This window comes from Spodoptera frugiperda, chromosome 27 (genome assembly GCF_023101765.2).
Source record: "Spodoptera frugiperda isolate SF20-4 chromosome 27, AGI-APGP_CSIRO_Sfru_2.0, whole genome shotgun sequence".
Lineage (NCBI taxonomy): Eukaryota > Metazoa > Arthropoda > Insecta > Lepidoptera > Noctuidae > Spodoptera > Spodoptera frugiperda.
This window is the reverse complement of record NC_064238.1, coordinates 5,835,571-5,854,963: the sequence shown is the minus strand read 5'-3', so window position 1 is coordinate 5,854,963 and position 19,393 is coordinate 5,835,571. Positions and strand designations below refer to the sequence as shown.

Genomic DNA, 19,393 nt, shown 5'->3' with positions numbered 1-19,393 from the left:
AGTCACGGTCAGATTACATCTAAATCCGTTTATTGCGCGACAGGTTAAGGAAGATGGATACATCTAATCTGACAATGTTTTGGTCATCTCGTTAAGATACTTATAAGTAAAGATGACACATAGGTTTAAAAACTCCGCAACATAAGGGAGGCTCAGACGCAGGTCTCCTTTAGGGATATAACAGGCCCTAACCGATGTTGTGCATTGCGGGTTCCGATTCAGGTTTATTGAAAAAACCCAGTGTCCTTTACTGGTGGTAGTGTGATGTAGCAAGGTATCTATCACCTTAGAGGTTTTAGTGAAGGTATAATTACAAAAACCAAGGCACCTTTTGAACATTTTCCTTGTCATCAAAAATAGAAACATTAAAAATTTCTACAAAAAAATCGTAGGAACAAATATATTCGTCCCACATACTTATGGATCTTCGCCTTAAACGGCTGCATTCTGTTATTTCGCAAATGTCTCAGTATCGTAGAAAGTTGTTACTCCTTTTAGAGCTTACGTGACATAAGTTAAAATGCTGGTCGGTCGACGTTCCCATGTTGTGGACGGTGGAACCTACATTATTTTGATTCATATCATAATATGCTTTTGCTTAGCATGGACAAACTTTACTAAACGTGTAATAATATTATAGGTTGAAGATTTCATTGTTAAGGCTATAAAAATAGTAACCTTAATTTAAAGATAAGATCCGAAATTTTAACAATTCTAAATGACGATACCTCACTTCGGTGGATAGCTAATGAACTACTCGTTTATATAAATACAGGTCTATGATGCTTACCCACTAACATAAGCTAGCAGTCAATAATTTATTTGCTATTAACTTAATTAATTATGTACGAATTAGCGTAAAATGTGTATTCTAATTTTAGTTTCCAATATTCGGAATTAATTTTAAACAAGAATACATTAGAAACAGGATTTTTTTAGACTACTCTTTAATAACAAAGTTGTAAAAATTGAAACCAACTAATTTCGAATTTTTATTTGTTGGTCGTGAAATTAGTCTTATTGGCCAGCTGTCTTAGTTCCGCTTTGCACAGAATGTATTTATTTTTAACTCCAATGAGAGCACCAATTACCTATATCTGCATCATAAAAAATCAATACATACAATACTAGAGAACACCTAATTTATAACTCAATACTCAATTCTTTATTGCATTCCACAATGTAGCGCACCAATTAGGTATAACTACATCATAAAAAAAACAATACATGGACAACACTAGAGAATACCTAATTTATTTTGTGCACTTACTGTTACTAATAGGTACAATCGATTTCATTTAAAAACTTATATCTGAACCTTTTAACATAAAACACAGATATCACAAGCAGTTACGAAAACATAAGATATCTTCAATGTCGCATTGTATACAAATTATTATTACAAATGAGGTAATTTCGTTCAACGTGTGATCTTAATGGACATATTGCTTCGAGTAAACAATGGTGTTCATATTCATGCTATCGCTAAATCAATTGCCATACACTATGTATAAGGTAATACTAGTTGGGTTACTCATTGAAACGCCTTCGCCTTCGCCCACAACCCTAAAGCTGAGTGACAGGTTGGTTAAGTACTGATTTATTTTGTTCCTACGTGTCTATTGTAAACTAGAAAATTATGATACTTATATCTACGTATCCGTATGTTGAACGCTCATTGTGGGCCTACTCTTGACATACACAAAACTTCAAGTTCCCCCACATTTTTGCTACATACTGTAATCTAATTTACATGGTGAAACAATGTAAATGTTTTTCACGCCATATTTCTATAACACCGTACTGGCGCGGTATCACTACGGTCGAGTCAGCACATTTGGCTAATTGCAGATATATATTTTATTTAGTGATTTCTCAATGCAAATCTTGACATTTTATTCTACTACTATTTCCAAGTAAATTGATTCGGAAATCATAATAACTAGAAATCTAATAAATAATTTATATGACTTGAACGTATGTCGAAGAAAATTGAATATTTTATAGAGCAAGTACTCGATGAAACGGCCGGTGATTATGAACAAAGTGTCGTCGTTAGATTTCTAATTTCAATAAGCTTTCGTTTTATACTTGCTTTCATTTTCTTTTGCATAAAATACATACGTTTAACATGAATAAAATATTTATAAATAAAAAAATAACTTGCATAGATAATGACCTATTCGATGTTTTCCTTGTTGTATAGAATGTTTACTGTGGGTGTTGCAAACCTTGTAAGCACTAAAGGTATTTTTCCAATCCAAATTCATTGTTAACTACATACTTAATTATCAACATCGATATCAATGTTAAAAGGATTTTGAAACAATAACGACAAAAGTAAGAATTCGGGGCGTCCTGTCCCATTCAAGGCTTTATGCATAATACACGAAAGACATAAAGACATAGGCCTACTTTCTACGACACAAAAATCCATTTCTAGCACACATGGAAATACAACTCGATATACCTGCGTATAAATATAAAAACATAGCGATGTATATCGAACTCGTCACCGGCTGAAAGAAAAGCTAATTCAGTGCCAGCTTGTACGAGTCACTGTCGTCGTGAAAAATGAATAAAATCGTATTTGGGCCATTCATTGCGTCCTGAAGCCTTCGCGAATATTCCAACTTTTACTGAAACGCTTCTTTATGTTAGAAACTCGACCATGCTGTCGTATTTTATTTTTTATCATTTTAGTCTCCTTGCGTGATTCTTTTTTTTCCAGTATATTGAAACGACAGCCGCTTCAAGGCTGGCCTTGGCCACAAACTATAATAGTGATTTATTTTCGTAATAACGTTTTAGTTCACTTATAGATCGTTACCTATTCTTATGTATATTATGTTCCTCACAGGTATCTACTAATCAGTTAGTATTAATTAATTTGACATTGAGTATACGGTTGTCTAGGCTCTGTTATCCAATAACAACTTATCAGAACAAGTGTTGTCTCAATTGAGCTCATTTGCCGATAACCTGTCCGGTGGTCGGCTGGGGCCGCGCATGGCGTCATCGACCATTTCGTTCGCGACGAACGCATGCATTTCATTACAGCACCATCAGGAAACATTTTGCTGCGAGGTTGAAATGTTAAGGACGTTGCAACAATCATGCCTATGATGGTAAAGTAAAAAACTTGTATTAGGTCATGTTGTGTGCTAAAAACGCCCAAAAAATCAAACAGGCGTATAACTTGTAATGATTTCTGTATCGCAAGATTTGTCGGTCACGTTACCTATTTAGACGTCCAATAATATGTGATAATTGATTGTCAAACATAAAAGTAACAATACGCGTAAACTGATTGACATGTTTATGCAAATACAAGTACGTGCTAGATGAGTTCACCATCAGAACGGTGAGTGTAATGCGTCAACGTGAGTATCCAGGTTGACAATTAAAAAACAGATCCTAGTCACTTAAAGAAACACTTCACTGTGATGGTAATGTACAAGAATAGATCACACCTACAGCTTGTTCTAGCTGGCTTTACTTTGTTTAAGCAAGTCAGTATAGTGTCAATAAAGAAGTTCATACTGCTCGTAGCATAATATGCAGAGTTTGTGACCCACTCCCAAAGTTAAGTTAATATTCACTAGAGACAAGTATCTAATCCAAATTTGCCATAAGTTATTTCTAAACATACTTCATTCCTATACGATTTTAGAATTGCTATTATTTTTTGTATGAAGAATCTTAATCATTAAAGGTTTAACAACGAATTGGCCAGGATTATTGCATATGCCTATCAGAAAAGGGGAAAACGAGTGACAAACCTTAATATCCAACAGTTAAAGACATAATAAGGCAATAATTAGACTTCATGTCTAGTTTAGCTAATTTCCATTACCAATCTACATATTACACATAATTACAAATAAGTTTAAAATTTGTGTTAGACAAACTTCGCACCTAACTTGGTGTTACGGTAACACAGCTTCACGCTTGCTTAAATCTATGTGTACCTACATAAATAGGTAAATATGACTTCATCCACATATTTTATTATTTGCAGGCTCTGAAATATTTTGCAGTGTACGTGTCCTTGTACCACAATAGGAAGATTATTCCATTAGAACAACTGACTGTCAATTGAGTTAAACTGCGTGCAGATTGAGTTAACGTCCATTTTTATTGTTGCAAACATTTTGCCAAAAATTATAGTACTTTGTGTCTGTTAAATGTCTGGCTTCGTAAGTAATAAAGTGGACATGCTATTGTTGGTGACGATTTACCAATTTATTATTTTTGGCATCCATTGAAATCAATTCTTGAGCCGTTTCGTTTGTTGTTTACTTGTTTTTGTTTCGTTATTTTAGCAAGCAAACAAACAGCTGACTTTGGAATATTTATAGAGTTCCTACTGCCCTAAAGGATAGCATTTTACTTCACACACATTTCACATTGTACCATGGCAAATTAAAAGAAAATTTGGACCTCATAGAGTATGACGACTTTGATGATCTGACTACTTCTACTTCTCCGTGTGAGAAGAGGCCTTTGGTCAGCTGTGGCCCCTAATAGGCTGATGCTGTGTGATGTGATTTACAAGGTTTTCATTTGTTTTAACTCTATAGTGTCATAAAGAATGTAATATATTACTCATTCCTTTATTTTTATACAAACGCAACATTTTAAGTAAGACATAATAATATGAATTAATACAAAGCTAGATGTAATCTAGACTCCCCTTATCTAGATGAATAGTTATCGTTTTAAGTTAAGAGTGACCTACTCTTATGTTATCACTACAAACGTTCAGGATCAAGTTGGGGTTTTCCGATAAGTAAGGAAATCTCCGTTTATTTAAGGTTTTTCATTGTTCTATTAATGGCAATTAATGGCTCAAATTTTGTCATGTTATTCTGTTCGAATACTATCTACTCATCTTCTATTTGAGACCTAATAAAAAATACATTGAGTCTTGCTTAGGTGTGTATTCTGGCAGGCTATGGGTTAATTAATACACACTAATAGGTGTATGACGTCTCCCTTAGCCTTTGTTTACTTGATCTAAGATTCAATATTTGATGTGTTATAAAAAAATAGTAGAAAAATATAATTTAGATATTAATGTGGAAAGTGGATCTAGATATTCTCCTAACAACTTGTTTGTAATGGATGGCCTATAATAATAACTAATCATTGGAATAATAATCGCTTCAAATTATAATATCATTATCTATTTAAATAATATGAATAATTAACACATATAGATACCTGTTCCTCTCAACACAGATGCGTATTAATAGATATAAATGTTAATAAAATATAGAGTAGTAACTCACCTGCTCGCTCTGATTTCAACAAGTAACAACAATGAATCGAATCGGACAACACTATGCTACGATACAATAGTTAGAATTATTCGTATGTAATCGTTGTTTTTTGTACTATACTACAACTAGTTTATTTATTTACGTTAGACATAACAGTCGCGAATTTTCGATCAGCCGTGGCTGTCGTCGGTAGCGCGGCGGTCGCTCGGGGCGGTGCACTGCGGTCGAATGTGTTTAGTTATCGCCGTGAGTCGTGAGTCGTGAGCGAGTTGATGAATGTCTCCGCTGGATTAGCCATAGCCAAGCGTGGGCGCTTCCCGCCAAAACCGGTTGCCATGGTTACCAGACGCCATCACCATTTCTTGGGAAGCGCATGCGTGTTGTCTACCTCTAGAAGTGCTGAAGAGCTTATGTTTGTGTTCGTAGATTTACCAGACTTTTTAAAAATCATCTGTGTAAAATATCTATCTGAAAATTAACCCAAAGTTTATAATTTAATTAAAATTTTTGTCTTAATAATATTGACATTTATATCTTTATGATACAGGCACCCATTTAAAAGGTCAGAAACTAGACCAGTAAAAAATAGCTTCCGTACAATCGAACGACTAACAAACTCATGTTAACTTTGTCACATACATACTTTAGTCACATTATAATAAACAGGCCTTGAATACTTGAATGAGTTTTCAATAGTCAATACACCACAAATTTGAGAACATTCGAGATCATTCTAGAGATTTCGGAAGCCCACTTTCAACGCTTAATTACTCTGATATTCAAATCAAAAGCAGTCTTTCTCAGATGAAATGAATATCTATTCTAAAACTTTATAGATATTGACCTACACAATACATTAGACTTATAAGGCAAGAACTAAAAGAAGCTCAGTCATCGAACCGCAATATCGGTATCTAGTTACATTTAAGGACATAGATACGTCATATGTAAATCCACGGGCCTCCGCCCCCATGATCCAAATGGGTGCTTAAGTACCTACAATAAAAAACATAAAGCCTTCTTAGTTTTTATCGCTTGATCGTAAAATAATAGAAGGCGCGACGCCAAAATTTGTCTGTACTTTAGACATTTAGAGGACAAAATGTATTTCTTTCTACCCTTTCCAGTAAGCAACGTAACGTCACGATAGGCAAAGGTGCATATTACGGCATAATGCCACTGTACAATGTACTTTATCACCATTTGTGTTAAGAGTCCCATGTAATAGGGGGTGAGTAAGCATTCCAGTAATAATAATTCCAGTAAGCAATTTATTTCAAAGTAATTAAAAATAGAAAGCGAGATCTAAACACCAAATCGAGAAAACAAAAATGTGATAGTTTGGTTTTTATAGACTTTCTAGGAAATGAATAAAAATGGAAACTTATGTCATATCCTTTATTAATACTTGTATGGTAGGTTAACAATAATAACACGTAATTCAAATATCAACCATCTCTTCCATACGAATGGAGTAGGGCACATCATGAACGGATGTCCAATTGACGGTATTAGAGCGTGCCACAATGTCACCCACGAGCTGATCGCGAAACTCCTCCCAGCGACGTGCAGAGATAAATTCTTGGAACAACTGCCGCTTTGATGGTATCTTTAAAAAACAATTTTCGATTATAGTTAGGTGTAACAGACAGATACATCTTTTTTTTAAACTACAGTACAGCTTGATGAAATAGAGGCAAAAGACTGCACCAGGTCACTTGATGGTAATAATCAGCATCGACCATGGACATCTGCAATACTGGAGTTGATGATAGTCAACCACATAAATGATGAGAATGGAAATATTGTCGCGGGAGATGATGATGAATAGAAAAGGCAGGAAACAGTAAACAATACCTCGGAGCACTCTCCTTATACCTAGACAACATGTTACAAGTTTATCTATTCCGAGTAATTTTTTAACTCTCTCTCTTTTGTCTACTCAGTGTCAAATCTTTGAAATCATCACACGTCTACCTATTCAATATTTATGGACACTTATTACGTTAAATTGAAAGGTCAATGGCAATATATTTAATTGCCTCTGGGTCAATTTAGAAGAAACCAAAATCCCATACGGGCAGAGTTCATTGTCTAATACAATTTAAATTGTTATGATAGTTTGTAAGTAAACTTGATTGTCGAATTGCAATTATTATCTAACAGTTACTACGCATATGTTTGATATCGAATCGCCAAAACTTTGTTAACTAAGCTATCTATGATGGGATTTATATTTGGGAAAAAGTATGGGGATATATTATGTAACATTTAATTTCTACTTACAGTCGCTTGAAGTAAAGTTAACAAACTAGGTATAGTATGTTAAGTAATGTTACCTTTTTCTCCAAAAAGTGTTCGATACGTGACCAGATATTAGCGGTGTTTCGTTGTAAGAGCCACATTTTCGGCAACAGCATACAATCGACGGGGTTCAGCGCAATAATCCGACGGTCCCTCATGTTCTCACCAAACCCGAACGTTGATCCAGGATGGAATCGACACACCTGTAACGTACATTTATAAAACTTGTAATATTAACGGTTTCATTTAAAATCATTATTTTACTAAGTAATTAGTAGATAACTAAAAATATGATATAGTTACGATTACGATTTGAATGAAAATTATTATTTACCTGCATAAAGTAAGTCCGAACATTTGGTGGTTTCAGTGGATGTTGCACGCTAAACCTATACAAATAAGACAATTCTAAATAAATGTATCTGGTATGGTAATAAAACCGGTATCACAGACTAAAAACCATAACTTAGCTATCAGTTCTTCTACTCTTGTCTGAAAATAAAAGGAGTGTGTATAAAATGTCTAAACATCACTTAGTTTACCTCACTGAGTCTCGACGGCTCGAAGGTGGTAACAGCAGTTCAGATTTGAGAGAGGAACGCCTTTCTCCGGGTAATCCTGAATCACCACCTTCCATTTCGGATGTAGACTGCATTGCTGACGTTGCATCTACAGATCCAGAAGGTGGTACCATCTCTGACGAAGTCATTTGATCTTCACTGGATAACATTTCCTCTGGTATTGCGCTTTCTTTTTTAAGTGCAGAACTTGATCTCTTAGTGTCTGAATATCTCATAATACTTTCTAAACGTTTTGACCCTGACCGCGACATTTCTGGTAGGTCCTGAGACAGTTGTTGCATTTCCTTAGCTTTTTCTTTGTACGCATCAAAATATTTTGCGTCAATATCCTGTTCACTTTCTTCTTTCGGTACCTAGAATTTAGTTATTTTCCTTATATTATGAAATATCATGGTAGTTACAATATACTATGTTCAAAAGTGTATACTCACATAGGGATCATAGAGCGTGTAATAAGTATGGCCGCATCGATGTGTGACAGACACCTGAAGAGTCTCAATCATTTGACATTCTCCAGATAGAATAAAATAAACAAAATTAGGAATTCCGCACCCATCCCCCAGTATTATTTCGTTTATATTGTATGATTTCATTTTAGCCACAATACATCCTTCGCGTCGAGCCACCTGTGAAAGAGAAAAATGACGATACTGTTAAGCTTAAAATAAACACCCATCGAATAAGGAAAGCTGGGCTATACAATCTCTATTATTTGTCTACCTATACGTTCTGAACTTCTTAAGACTTCATAAGTACAAATCATTTTAATCATTCGTTCATTAAGTTTACATTTAGTCGAAATCTGACAAAGTGATTAAAACCTTAAGTAAGCTGTGGAGGGTTGATAATCCTTGGTCAAAACATATAGGAAAAAATATATCCGACTCTTCTCAATTCCATACCTCGTCAAGCGCATCAAAGTATGTGAAAGCAGACATAGCGCGTCGCACTTCATCCCATTGCTTCTGTACCGAAGCTTGGAGTACATTCTTGAAGTCTTCTTTCATTAATGCCAATAATTCACAGTGACCTGGTATTTAATCAACTATTATTATGTTTATAGCAACCAAAGTACTAAGAAACATTGATAGTTACCAAGTAACAGTTTATTCGATAGCTTTAGTTTGTCGTTACTTCGCAACAAATTAACAGACTAGGATAAAATTATCCTAACCCATTAACCTGACCTAACTGTAAAATATTTAAACTATTCCTAAAATGTAAATACACAAGTAGATCGTCATATCTATTTGGTTAAAATGACTTTTGTGTAAGTTCTCACATTATTTTTTAACCACCATATTTAAATTGTTACACCTCTATTTAAAACTATGCTGTACTTATCCGATCATGTACCAATACACCAATATCTAGAGCACCGAGGTGCTACCTCAAGACGTGACAACCTAGAGTCAAATATGTAGATAAACTAAAAAGTTTCTAATTCTAACCAGCAGTTGTGCAAGTAGCAGTCCTAGGAATATTATGTAGAAGGGAAACTTCTCCAAACATGTCTCCTGGGTGCATAATACCAATGTCCACTTGAACATGTTTCTGCAGCAACTCATCAAAGATCAACTGGCTAACGATGACGTCACCAGTGACTATGAAATATAGCGCGTGCGCTTCGTGATGTTGGCGAACTATCACACGGTTGGGACTATAATACTTGAAGTACGTTACTGCTGCCAACTTCTTTTTTACATGCTGAGAAAGAAATGGATAAACGTTTTAATTCCCTTATTACAGAGTACCTAAGTAGGAAAGTTTCTATTACTTATAAACCTAGGAGTACCTAGGTAGTCTAAAAGTTTATGACTAGGTAGACTAATCTACCTGAGCTGCTGTTTTATGATGTCCCAGTCACTACCGGGCTGAAATGGCAAAGCCAGAACCGTCCAGGGGCCTTAGTCTGCTATTGGAGCTATGTAGGTTGTATAGCTCCGTCCCTCTCTCATTGCTCAATGATCGACCATTATGACACAATTGTAATAGCAGAGTAAGGCCCCAGTTCAATTACAATTTCTCGTAGAGCTTACAGACATCTTCATAAATGAGTCATAATGGTTTCCAATGTTTTAATGAACCTTATCTACCAAACTATGCGCTCCCAGTAGTACCTAGTAGAAAAGGTTCGTAGATCGCCGAAATTCATCACACTTACGTTAGGATATCTTTTGAAGCATTTGAGACCTCCAATGATGCGATAAATATATTTCTTCTCTTGATCAGTTCTGTCATTGTTAGGCTTGTTCAGAAGCGCTTTATCCTGAAAGACTTTACCATTTCATTTATACACCTATATTGTTTTGTAGCAAGAGACACAAGGTTACATGAAACTGTAGGCCCCTATATTATCACAGACCTTTACACAACGTCACGCCTTGTTATTCCCGAAGGGGTAGGCAGAGGTGCACATTACGACAATGCCTCTGTACAATGTACACCCACTTTTCACACACAATTTGTGTTTTAAGTCCAATGTAATATGGGGTGATCCTATTGCCATATACACGGCACAAATCCAGACTCCGTGCGACTCCGACAGACTCCGAGAAATTTTCGAAAAACCGAAATAAGGCCAGCAATATTTTACTCAACCCGGGAATCGATTACCCGAGACACCGGCAGTCACACACAACCACTCGACCTACAAGGCAGTCCATTCCATATACAATTCCATCCATCCCATTTACAAAAGTAAAGTCATAATTTAACCAAAAGTCTTACAGTGATAGTCAAGAGTCGCTTCTTCTTGGCCTTTCCACGCACAGCCTGCGCGACTCTCCTCTTTACATCTTCAACTCCCTCGTACTGCTCAGCAGCTTCTATCATCCAATAGCAATTTGCCATTACCATACGCGCTGTAGCTCGAAAACGACATTTCGCGCGAAACTTGCGTCTCATAATCTCCTCGGGATCCTTAAATCACAAAATGGTTTTTTTCCAAAAACATTCCATTCAACCAAATACGAATATGGTTTAATCACCAGTTTGGACAAAATCATTCGTATTAACACGGCATTTCCGCAGCCCTGTGTTTAAGAATAATCTCTCTTACTATGTGACTATAACGTAATTCCGTAAAATAAATGCAATAAAAATATTATGCATTAGGATTACTACCTAATCCTAAGGTGCTGCTATGCTACTTATGCTAAATTAATAGATACATATTTAAGAATTGGATATTTTTTAGTTTAAGTTAAACTGATTTTAGTAGAAAATGAACTGTAGCTCATTGATCTTCAAAGCACGAGGAACTTTCACCAAATAAGGGGAAGTCGGTTGCATTAACACAGTCGAATACATCGATATTTTGCTGTAACTCAATGTAAACAAAAATTAAAAATATTTTACCAGTTCTTTCTTTTCTCGATTGCGCGTAGAAGAAGCCATTGTTTGTTTCTTTTAATTAATAGCTTACGAAAATATGAACAATAAAATGAATTAACAAAAATCTTCAAATTTTCATGTGCCTACACAATACAAAATATTGGCAACAAAATAACTCGGTACAATGTCACATGTCACTGAGAATTTTAGTGACATTTTTATTTGTTTTAACTTTAAGCCTGAGCTATATTATTCAAAAAGGGTTAACAAACCTTTTAGCAAAGTAGGTACTTTTTCAAATTAAACTAAGTCACAGCGACTACCTAGACTAGACAGCAGCTAATGATAAGGCTAATAAGTATAATCAAGCATTATAGCCGATTTAAACAGTACTCCTGAGAGTGTTGTTTAAATCGGCTATAATGCTACACAATACATTGTTACATAACTTGTTTAAAAAAAAAAAATCTACCTATTTGATTTTTGGGTAGTGAATACCTAAGATCACTGACTCGTTAATCGTTATGTCGCTGATGCCACTCAAAGGCAGTAGGTAGGCCTATGAGTATACTTAACTGTCTATCTGAAATAAAATTTGCCTTAGCTTAGGATTAGGATTATGAAATTCAGCGGTGCATTTAGTTAGCGGTGCCGGATAATGTTGATTAGCGCCATCTACTATATTGAAGGGAAACTATTAATGTTCGGTACCCATTTACCACCATCATTCTTTAAAAATAAACAGTTATAAAAATTAAAAATACGGTATTTTTTACAGATAATACTGAATTATTGTAAAGAAAAAAGAAAAAACAAACTCATAATTTTTTTAGAAACTCTCTTAAAACGAACACGCTACATTAATAATCTGTGGACATGATTTAACAGTTTTGACAATTTTGACAGCAAACAATTTGACAGAGAATAGTCGGCGTACTTGGCTTGTGATATTTTCAAAACGATTTTCTCGCTTTTATTCAAATAGTAATCGAAAAGAAGTTAATTAAATCTACTTATAAATTAGTCAGTTGATATAAAAATATCAAAATGGTAAGTTAGATTCCCTTTGTCTGGAAGGTTATGAATCGTAACACAAGTTCTAAAACAGCAAATCATGATTTCAGAGTTTCGGTCTGCCTCCGTTGAAAGTAAAGCCTGAACATGTCAGTAACATCGAGCCGCAGGAGGGCCCATTTGGGGTGCCCAACCCTCTGGTGGCCGGTATGGCTGCTACGAAGTCCAAACTTGGCATGTCACACCCGATAGAAATTTCCGAGAGAAATGTAAGTAAACCTCTTTTTGACCTGTGGTTAGTTAGGACCATAATTTTTCGCTTTAACCTTTAGTAAATTCCTAGCAGTCCACCTATAAGCATCTTAGACCTCAATATTCAAAATGAAATGTCCTAATGATGATAAGCGATACACATTCTCTGATGGTGATGCAACAAAGCTATACCACCTTAAAAACATGTTTCTTAAAATTATAGTTTCACACAGTGTTTGACTGTGATGACTAAACAAAAATCAACTTTGTATTGATTTAAATAGGAATAGAATATGATTACTATTTGAAATTAAAATGTTAGTAATGTTACTTACATAGACAATGTGCGAGAATAGAACTTGTTACCTGTTGCATGGCAGCCGATGTCCAGCCACCTTGTCAACCAATGCAGTTACTGATTATCTATTTAAATCTCACACCTGTGTTTATAATTACATTGCCAGACAGGTTAAAAGTGTAAGAAACAAAACTATTTCATGGATTAACCTATGCTTTACTATGTTGTAGATCTAATTGTGTGACACACACTATGTGTTTTATTTATTTATATATTTATCAAATAAGCTTTACTTACTTTATTTACACAGTTACAATAGGTGTACTAAATACCATATGCAATTTTTTATAGTAATTTTATTGAAACTGAAGAAGTAAAATTATAAAACTAATGTAGAATTGTATTGTTTTACAGTATCACTTAAATCAGGAAAAGATGAACATGGCTATGCTCCGTAACATCCAGGGTCTGCATGCGCCACTCAAACTCACCATGGAAATGAAGTTCACCAACAAAGTAAGTTTTTCTTAAAATATAACAAAATTTACAATTAGTGAAAAGTTTACATCTTACTGGAAATTATCCCATTAACCACCAGTGTACTATTCACACGATTGCTCCTTCTTATTTAGTGAAGGTATAATTTTTCAATATTTAGGCTTGTGCTCAGAGCACAGTAATTGATATTTAACTGGGCGATTACAGGTTTAATGTTGTGCTATTTTTAGTTGCAATATAATGCATCGAGAGATTTTATTTGGATATGTTAAAAAATCTTAACCATACATTCAACCAGATAAGGGCTACTTATTTGTTAGATATAAACCAAATCTCGAGCAATATTGTAACAAACTTTTCTAAATGTCTTTTCCAGGTTGGTCACCTTCCTTTCCTTCAAAGGTCAAACTTCCAGCATGATGTGTTGACTGGAAAGCACTTGGATATTGGATTCGAAGATATTCTGAACACTCCAGAGATGTGTGAAGTCGCTGGTCAGCCTCATGCTGTAGTGGAGCGATCTCTCGGAATACTGTGAGCTAGTTATTTTAGGTTTCTCTGTATTGTACTGCTGATTTTTAATAAAAACTTATACTAATACTTAATTGTATTATTTTAATTAGAATCGGATGAAATATTTCATAATATGGTGTAGCTGTATTTGTGTACTTATGTACATTTTATTGCAGTTTAGTACTTTAGTAAGTAAAGTAGAATACATTTTGTTGATGTCCAAACTAATTGTTAAATGTTCAGGGTATGGCAAAACCTCTTAAATAGACTGACACAGGCTGTTCATATTGAAAATGGTATATGCCTAAATTTTTGATAAAAAGTACACTACTCTATTACTATACATTTTATAGGAACTTAATATTAAAAAGTCAATATTTTAGACACTTTTATTTTATCCTAGAATCAGTTCTTTACAATGTCGAGTATTCGAAGCTTACATATTTTCTTCACTTCATTGATACCAGTTGTGATTTCTTGCTCCTTATTATTGCTGTACCGACGTTGTAGCCCTTCAATTATTGACTGTACTTTATTTTCTCTCGCGCAAATGATAAAAGGAAAGTCGAACTTAGCTTTGTATCTGAAATTAAAGAAAATTATTATAACTTAATAAACGTAAATTAAGTAAAAGAAAATAAATTATTTTAACTTTAAAGCAGCTATTTCACCGCTGATTAAATAGTGCTGCCATCTAGTATGAAATATAAAAACCACTTCATTTTAAAGGTTTGAAATACTTTATGTCCAATCCTCAAGAGATGGCAGCACTTTCTCAAGTTTCTTTCTTAATTAACTAGATGTCGCTAAATGCGAGGTTTCGAATAAAAATAAATTACAAATACCTAGTAGAACCGAAAATAATTGATAAAATGAAATAGGTACAATTGGATCGTTGTTTCATTCGTTAGGACTTAGGACTTCTGTACGGAGGGAAACCTTCAAAAGCACTTTAGTTTTTTGGGGAGAAAGACTAGTGAGTGTGGGATTTTTACCTCACTATAACCACCCTGTTGGCCATGCTCCGCACCTGTAAGGGGCACCGGGTTCTTTAATAGATCTATGCCTAAAAAAGATTTTCTCATACCGGGAATCGAACCCGTACCTCCTGAATGAAAGCCATCTTAGCAACTAGACCATCCAAGATGTAGGTAGGACTTCCTACTTCAATAAATTTAATGGATATATTTATGTACACCTCAAGAACAAAGACTAAATTCAGAAGCGTGTAGATTATGACAAACCACCGTGTCTAGACGAGGATAACCATTGTTCTGTTCAGTAGTGGAGGAATTCGGTTTGAATAGTTACCTACCGTTGGTTACTCTCATCCATAATTTTCTTCTGTTCGGGCGTGAGTCCTTCCAGGCCAGCTGCTCTCTGTTCTCCAGCAGACTCTGCCGTCAGCTCACCTCGCGCTGCCAATCGGCCAGCTAGGTCAGGGTGCAGCTTCAATATTGTCAGCTTATCTGTAATTTGTCAATTACAACATTACAACTTTAATAGTAGGTACACTATGAATGCATTAAAGTGATTTGATTTGAAAGACTGTGGACTTCTCTGTAGAAATTCGTTGGGGTAGGTTTGTATTACTTGACTACATTTCATTGTTATTAAGGTTTAGAATCCGAAGTAGCACCGAAAACTGAGCTCAAATAAAAGGTTTTATTCTTAAACCAGATCCCTTAGCCAATACAAGCAGGCAGCTTCTTCTCCTGCTAATTTACCACTCAGGAAGTTGATTTTTTTTCCCGCCTTGGTCAGGATAATCATCCAATCACTTTTCCCGCAACAAACTAACAAATCCTCTAGGTCTACTCACTCTTAATTTGTTTCCTAATTATTTGAAATCTCACCTTCCAACGTAATATCTTCCAGATATGTTTGGAATGCTTCACAAAGAGCTGGAACATTCTGGAACGGCCTCTTCCTTTTCACCTCTTTAGCTGCATTAGGCCACAACTCAATAACATTAGCAAACACCGCCTCAAACTGTTCATCACTCAAAGAATTTACTTCAGAAATACTTATTGGTAACGTTACAGAAGCCATCGTAAATAATTTTACGTACAAACGTTAGTAAAAACTTCGGACAACTGCGTTATCTGTTTGTTTTATCAGCTGACGTAGTTACGGGTCATTACGAGATGAACTATAATTAATGTGAAATATTTTTATGTGTTTACTTAAACGATTTGACTATTTTGGTGATAGTTGTTACTTGTTGTGATTTGTTTTAAGAATCGATAAAGGTATGAACTTAGTCGATGCATGCCTGGGTGGATATTTTATTTTAATAAATACCTTGATATTTATGTATCCTAATATTATTAAAGTCCACTTTGAGTTCACGAAAACACCTGTAAAAATATACATTTGTCTAAAACGAATAATGTATCAATTTAGTCATTAGAATTGTTTTATGGAATAGTAGGCAAACGGTATGGGTCTCCGGATGGTAAGCGATTAACGATGCCCATGTAAACCCACAATACAAGAGGCGTGCGTAACCGGTCTTTTAAAAAAGAAATCCACTCGTTTCTTAAAGGCTTGAAGGTCGTATCAGTTCGGAAATACCGTCGACGACAGATCATTCCATAGTTTTGCTGTGCGAGAAGCGCACTGTTGTGGCCTGCCAACCATCTATACGATGGGGGTGGGGCAGAAGTGCTGTCGTGTAGGTCAATATATCTTTACTCGCCAACCACTCGATGGATTCATACAACTCAAATGTTATAAATACAGTAAAAAGATTGCAATCTTTCACCAAAAACTAACGAAAAACCTTTACAATTTCTATCCCACTAACATATTCTAATACTTTACCAAAAGGATCAAGGTTCAAGTGAATCGTCCCCGAGCGTACAGAGCATCTAAATCGTTTCGTAAAGAGAAACAAAAGCGACATTTATGTGTCAGTTCTGGGAGCTAGAATAAATGTGGTTGAAGGCGAATAAGCGCGAAAATGCGCGAAATAGCACGAATAAAGGGGAATAAATCAGCGTAGTAGCGTTGACGCGCGCTGTCCCTAACGACGCCTCGGGGAGAGCTGCTGCGCTGTCGCCCGCGACAAATGGCCGCCAGGGAGATCTCTTGTCTCACAACCCGCACACCATTACAACACCGACTAGTATAACCATGATATTATTTTGAGAGGGATCAGTCGTTGGGACGAAATGAGAAGCTTTTTTGGATTCGAAAGTTAAATTTCAATTACTTCTTTAATTTTACAGAATAAGGTAGTTTGTGTCGGTTCGAAATAGAGACAGCCATACCTATCGAAGCTAAAGATTAGAACGCCTTTGGGTAGGGGTAAGCACCACTAAAGACTTTTTCAACGATTAATAGGGATGTCCTCACAAGTTTTTAACAATTAAGCTCTGGTCTACGGATATAATTATTTGAGACAATAGAAAACACATTATCTTTCGCAGATGTGTACTTCGGCATACTACAGGTTAAGACAGCAATTAAGTTTATCTTATGCTTGCAAATAAACATTTTTTCGTAGGTATATTTACTCATAGGTTTTTCTAAAATTTTAACTTTTTTTTTTATTTAATGGGTCGACGTTTGGCGGCTATCTCACCTGATACAAATGTCTACTTTTTGTTATAAATAAATATTAATAAATCTTTATACATTGTCTACTAAAATGAGTAGTAGGTAAATGATACACTTTCCCTACGTCAAAAACGAGTGCGTTTAATACTACACTCGGCTCGGCTCGGCTCATGGTCACCCTACAAAATATGAATGCGTCCCGTTTTGATAGCAATTTGAAATTTGATCCGGCTGCTGGTTGTTTAATTATTATTTTCTCAATGCAAATCGTTACATCACACATAAAAATTAGATTTTATAACGAACTAATTTATCTTTTATTTCGAATGCTCTTATGGCTTCTTAATTGCTACTTAGATACCAGTATTGATTCAGATACATAATAACAATTATAATTAATAGACAGTCTTAATTATGGCAAAGTATCTAGTGATATACTAAATTAATATGAGGCATACTTCGGCACGAATGGGCCGGCTCGACCGGAGTGATACCACGACCTCACAGAAAACAGACGTGAAACAACAATTGCGTTGTGTAAGAGAGATTACCGGAGGTCTTAATTAATAATTAAGAATTACCCCCTTTCCCAATCTTCCCAATCTCCGATTCCCCAACAACTCTTTAAATTCCTAACCCCCAAAAGGCCGGCAACGCACTTGTAACGCTTCTGGCGTTTCGGGTGTCCATGGGCGGCGGCGATTGCTTACCATCAGGTGATCCGTCTGCTCGTTTACTAGCTTATATCATAAAAAAGTAACTTTGAACTGACTTTTCCCGCCTTGGGTGAGGCGAAACAAAGTGTCAGACTCTTACTGTCGGAAACCACCTCAGCCTTACTCCTGCTTTGAGTCGGAGCCCCGGTAGCCTGATCGTTTACAGCTTTGGAACTATATACATACCTGCTCTGTGCATATGGATAGATATAGGGAAAGTACTATTTAATACTCTTTACGTAGAAGTTACATCGAAATAAGCTGATTGAACTCACGACTCAGTCTAATTAATCACGAATGAATAGTAAAACGATTCGTGCAGACTGTTACCTATGTAGGCAATTACTTACCCTAGTAGAGTAGGTAAGGGGAAAGCATTTTGGTTTGTAGAAATTTTAATGTCAATGTCCTATTCTATTAATAAGTATTCAATTAATCAATGAATAAGCATTTTATCCAAAATTGATTAAGATTAAGAGAGAGATATCTTTTACTGCAGTGTGCCTTTTGGGAAAGGCCTTCTCCAATGATTTTTGATGATATTAGTGATTAAGTGCTTTTCCACTAAAGATGTGCTATATAGCTATGCCAAGAAGATGCAAGCTAAGCTGTAAAACTATGTGACTGTTTCGCTAGCTAGCTGAGCGAGGAAGATGCGCAGAGGAGAGAGGAGTTCAGTAGTAGGGAAGCCATCCATAGCACGCATCCATCGCTTTCCATATAAAAACATAACTTAGGTGAGTCCATTTCCGCCAGTGATATGCTATGTGTATGCCAAACGTATCCACAGTAACGTAACATAGCACATCTCTGGTGGAAAAGCCCTAATTTAGTCCACTCACGAGCTGTTGATGAGGATGGTGAAATCGTTAGTGCATCTCGTACGCGATTCATTAGGTACTTCATGTACTTATGTGGGTAAGTTGTTTTATTTTAATTATTTAATTGTTTGTTTGTTTGATCAGCGGCCGAAATGATTTTTTTTGGTCTGAACAGTTCCCGTATAGACATATAGAGCTTTCTCTCTAGGTT

At 35.6% G+C, this 19,393-nt stretch overlaps 3 protein-coding genes across 3 annotated transcripts; 1 reads left to right on the top strand and 2 right to left on the bottom strand.

Moving 5' to 3' along the window:
* Window positions 1-6,669: 6,669 nt before the first annotated feature.
* LOC118263411 (uncharacterized) lies at window positions 6,670-11,699 on the bottom strand. Its single transcript, XM_050705194.1, has 10 exons — window positions 11,531-11,699; window positions 10,901-11,092; window positions 10,335-10,439; window positions 9,622-9,877; window positions 9,073-9,200; window positions 8,602-8,796; window positions 8,132-8,523; window positions 7,924-7,978; window positions 7,625-7,792; window positions 6,670-6,894 (listed from the first exon to the last, which is right to left on the bottom strand). Exons 1-10 carry the CDS (start codon window positions 11,567-11,569, stop codon window positions 6,727-6,729), a joined length of 1,698 nt encoding a protein of 565 aa, XP_050561151.1. The 5' UTR covers window positions 11,570-11,699; the 3' UTR covers window positions 6,670-6,726.
* A 688-nt stretch (window positions 11,700-12,387) lies between these two features.
* On the top strand, window positions 12,388-14,168 carry LOC118263428 (proteasome maturation protein). Its single transcript, XM_035575418.2, has 4 exons — window positions 12,388-12,556; window positions 12,631-12,789; window positions 13,485-13,586; window positions 13,945-14,168. Exons 1-4 carry the CDS (start codon window positions 12,554-12,556, stop codon window positions 14,104-14,106), a joined length of 426 nt encoding a protein of 141 aa, XP_035431311.1. The 5' UTR covers window positions 12,388-12,553; the 3' UTR covers window positions 14,107-14,168.
* Window positions 14,169-14,458: 290 nt separating this feature from the next.
* Window positions 14,459-16,302, bottom strand: LOC118263427 (2-oxo-4-hydroxy-4-carboxy-5-ureidoimidazoline decarboxylase-like). The gene is made up of 3 exons (XM_050705270.1): window positions 15,938-16,302; window positions 15,397-15,550; window positions 14,459-14,664 (listed from the first exon to the last, which is right to left on the bottom strand). The coding sequence occupies exons 1-3, from the start codon at window positions 16,131-16,133 to the stop codon at window positions 14,487-14,489; spliced, it is 528 nt and encodes a 175-aa protein (XP_050561227.1). The 5' UTR covers window positions 16,134-16,302; the 3' UTR covers window positions 14,459-14,486.
* Between the last annotated feature and the right edge of the window lie 3,091 nt (window positions 16,303-19,393).

Coding starts and splice junctions, on each gene's coding strand:
- LOC118263428 (XM_035575418.2), top strand. Junction 12,790..13,484: donor TAGAAATTTCCGAGAGAAAT/GTAAGTAAACCT, acceptor ATTGTTTTACAG/TATCACTTAAATCAGGAAAA. Junction 13,587..13,944: donor AAATGAAGTTCACCAACAAA/GTAAGTTTTTCT, acceptor TGTCTTTTCCAG/GTTGGTCACCTTCCTTTCCT.
- LOC118263427 (XM_050705270.1), bottom strand. CDS start 16,133: ATGGCTTCTGTAACGTTACCAATAAGTATTTCTGAAGTAAATTCTTTG. Junction 15,551..15,937: donor GGAAGATATTACGTTGGAAG/GTGAGATTTCAA, acceptor GACAAATTACAG/ATAAGCTGACAATATTGAAG. Junction 14,665..15,396: donor ATGGATGAGAGTAACCAACG/GTAGGTAACTAT, acceptor CTTTAATTTCAG/ATACAAAGCTAAGTTCGACT.
- LOC118263411 (XM_050705194.1), bottom strand. CDS start 11,569: ATGGCTTCTTCTACGCGCAATCGAGAAAAGAAAGAACTG. Junction 9,878..10,334: donor GCTTCAAAAGATATCCTAAC/GTAAGTGTGATG, acceptor TTTCTTTCTCAG/CATGTAAAAAAGAAGTTGGC. Junction 9,201..9,621: donor TGCTACTTGCACAACTGCTG/GTTAGAATTAGA, acceptor ATTAAATACCAG/GTCACTGTGAATTATTGGCA.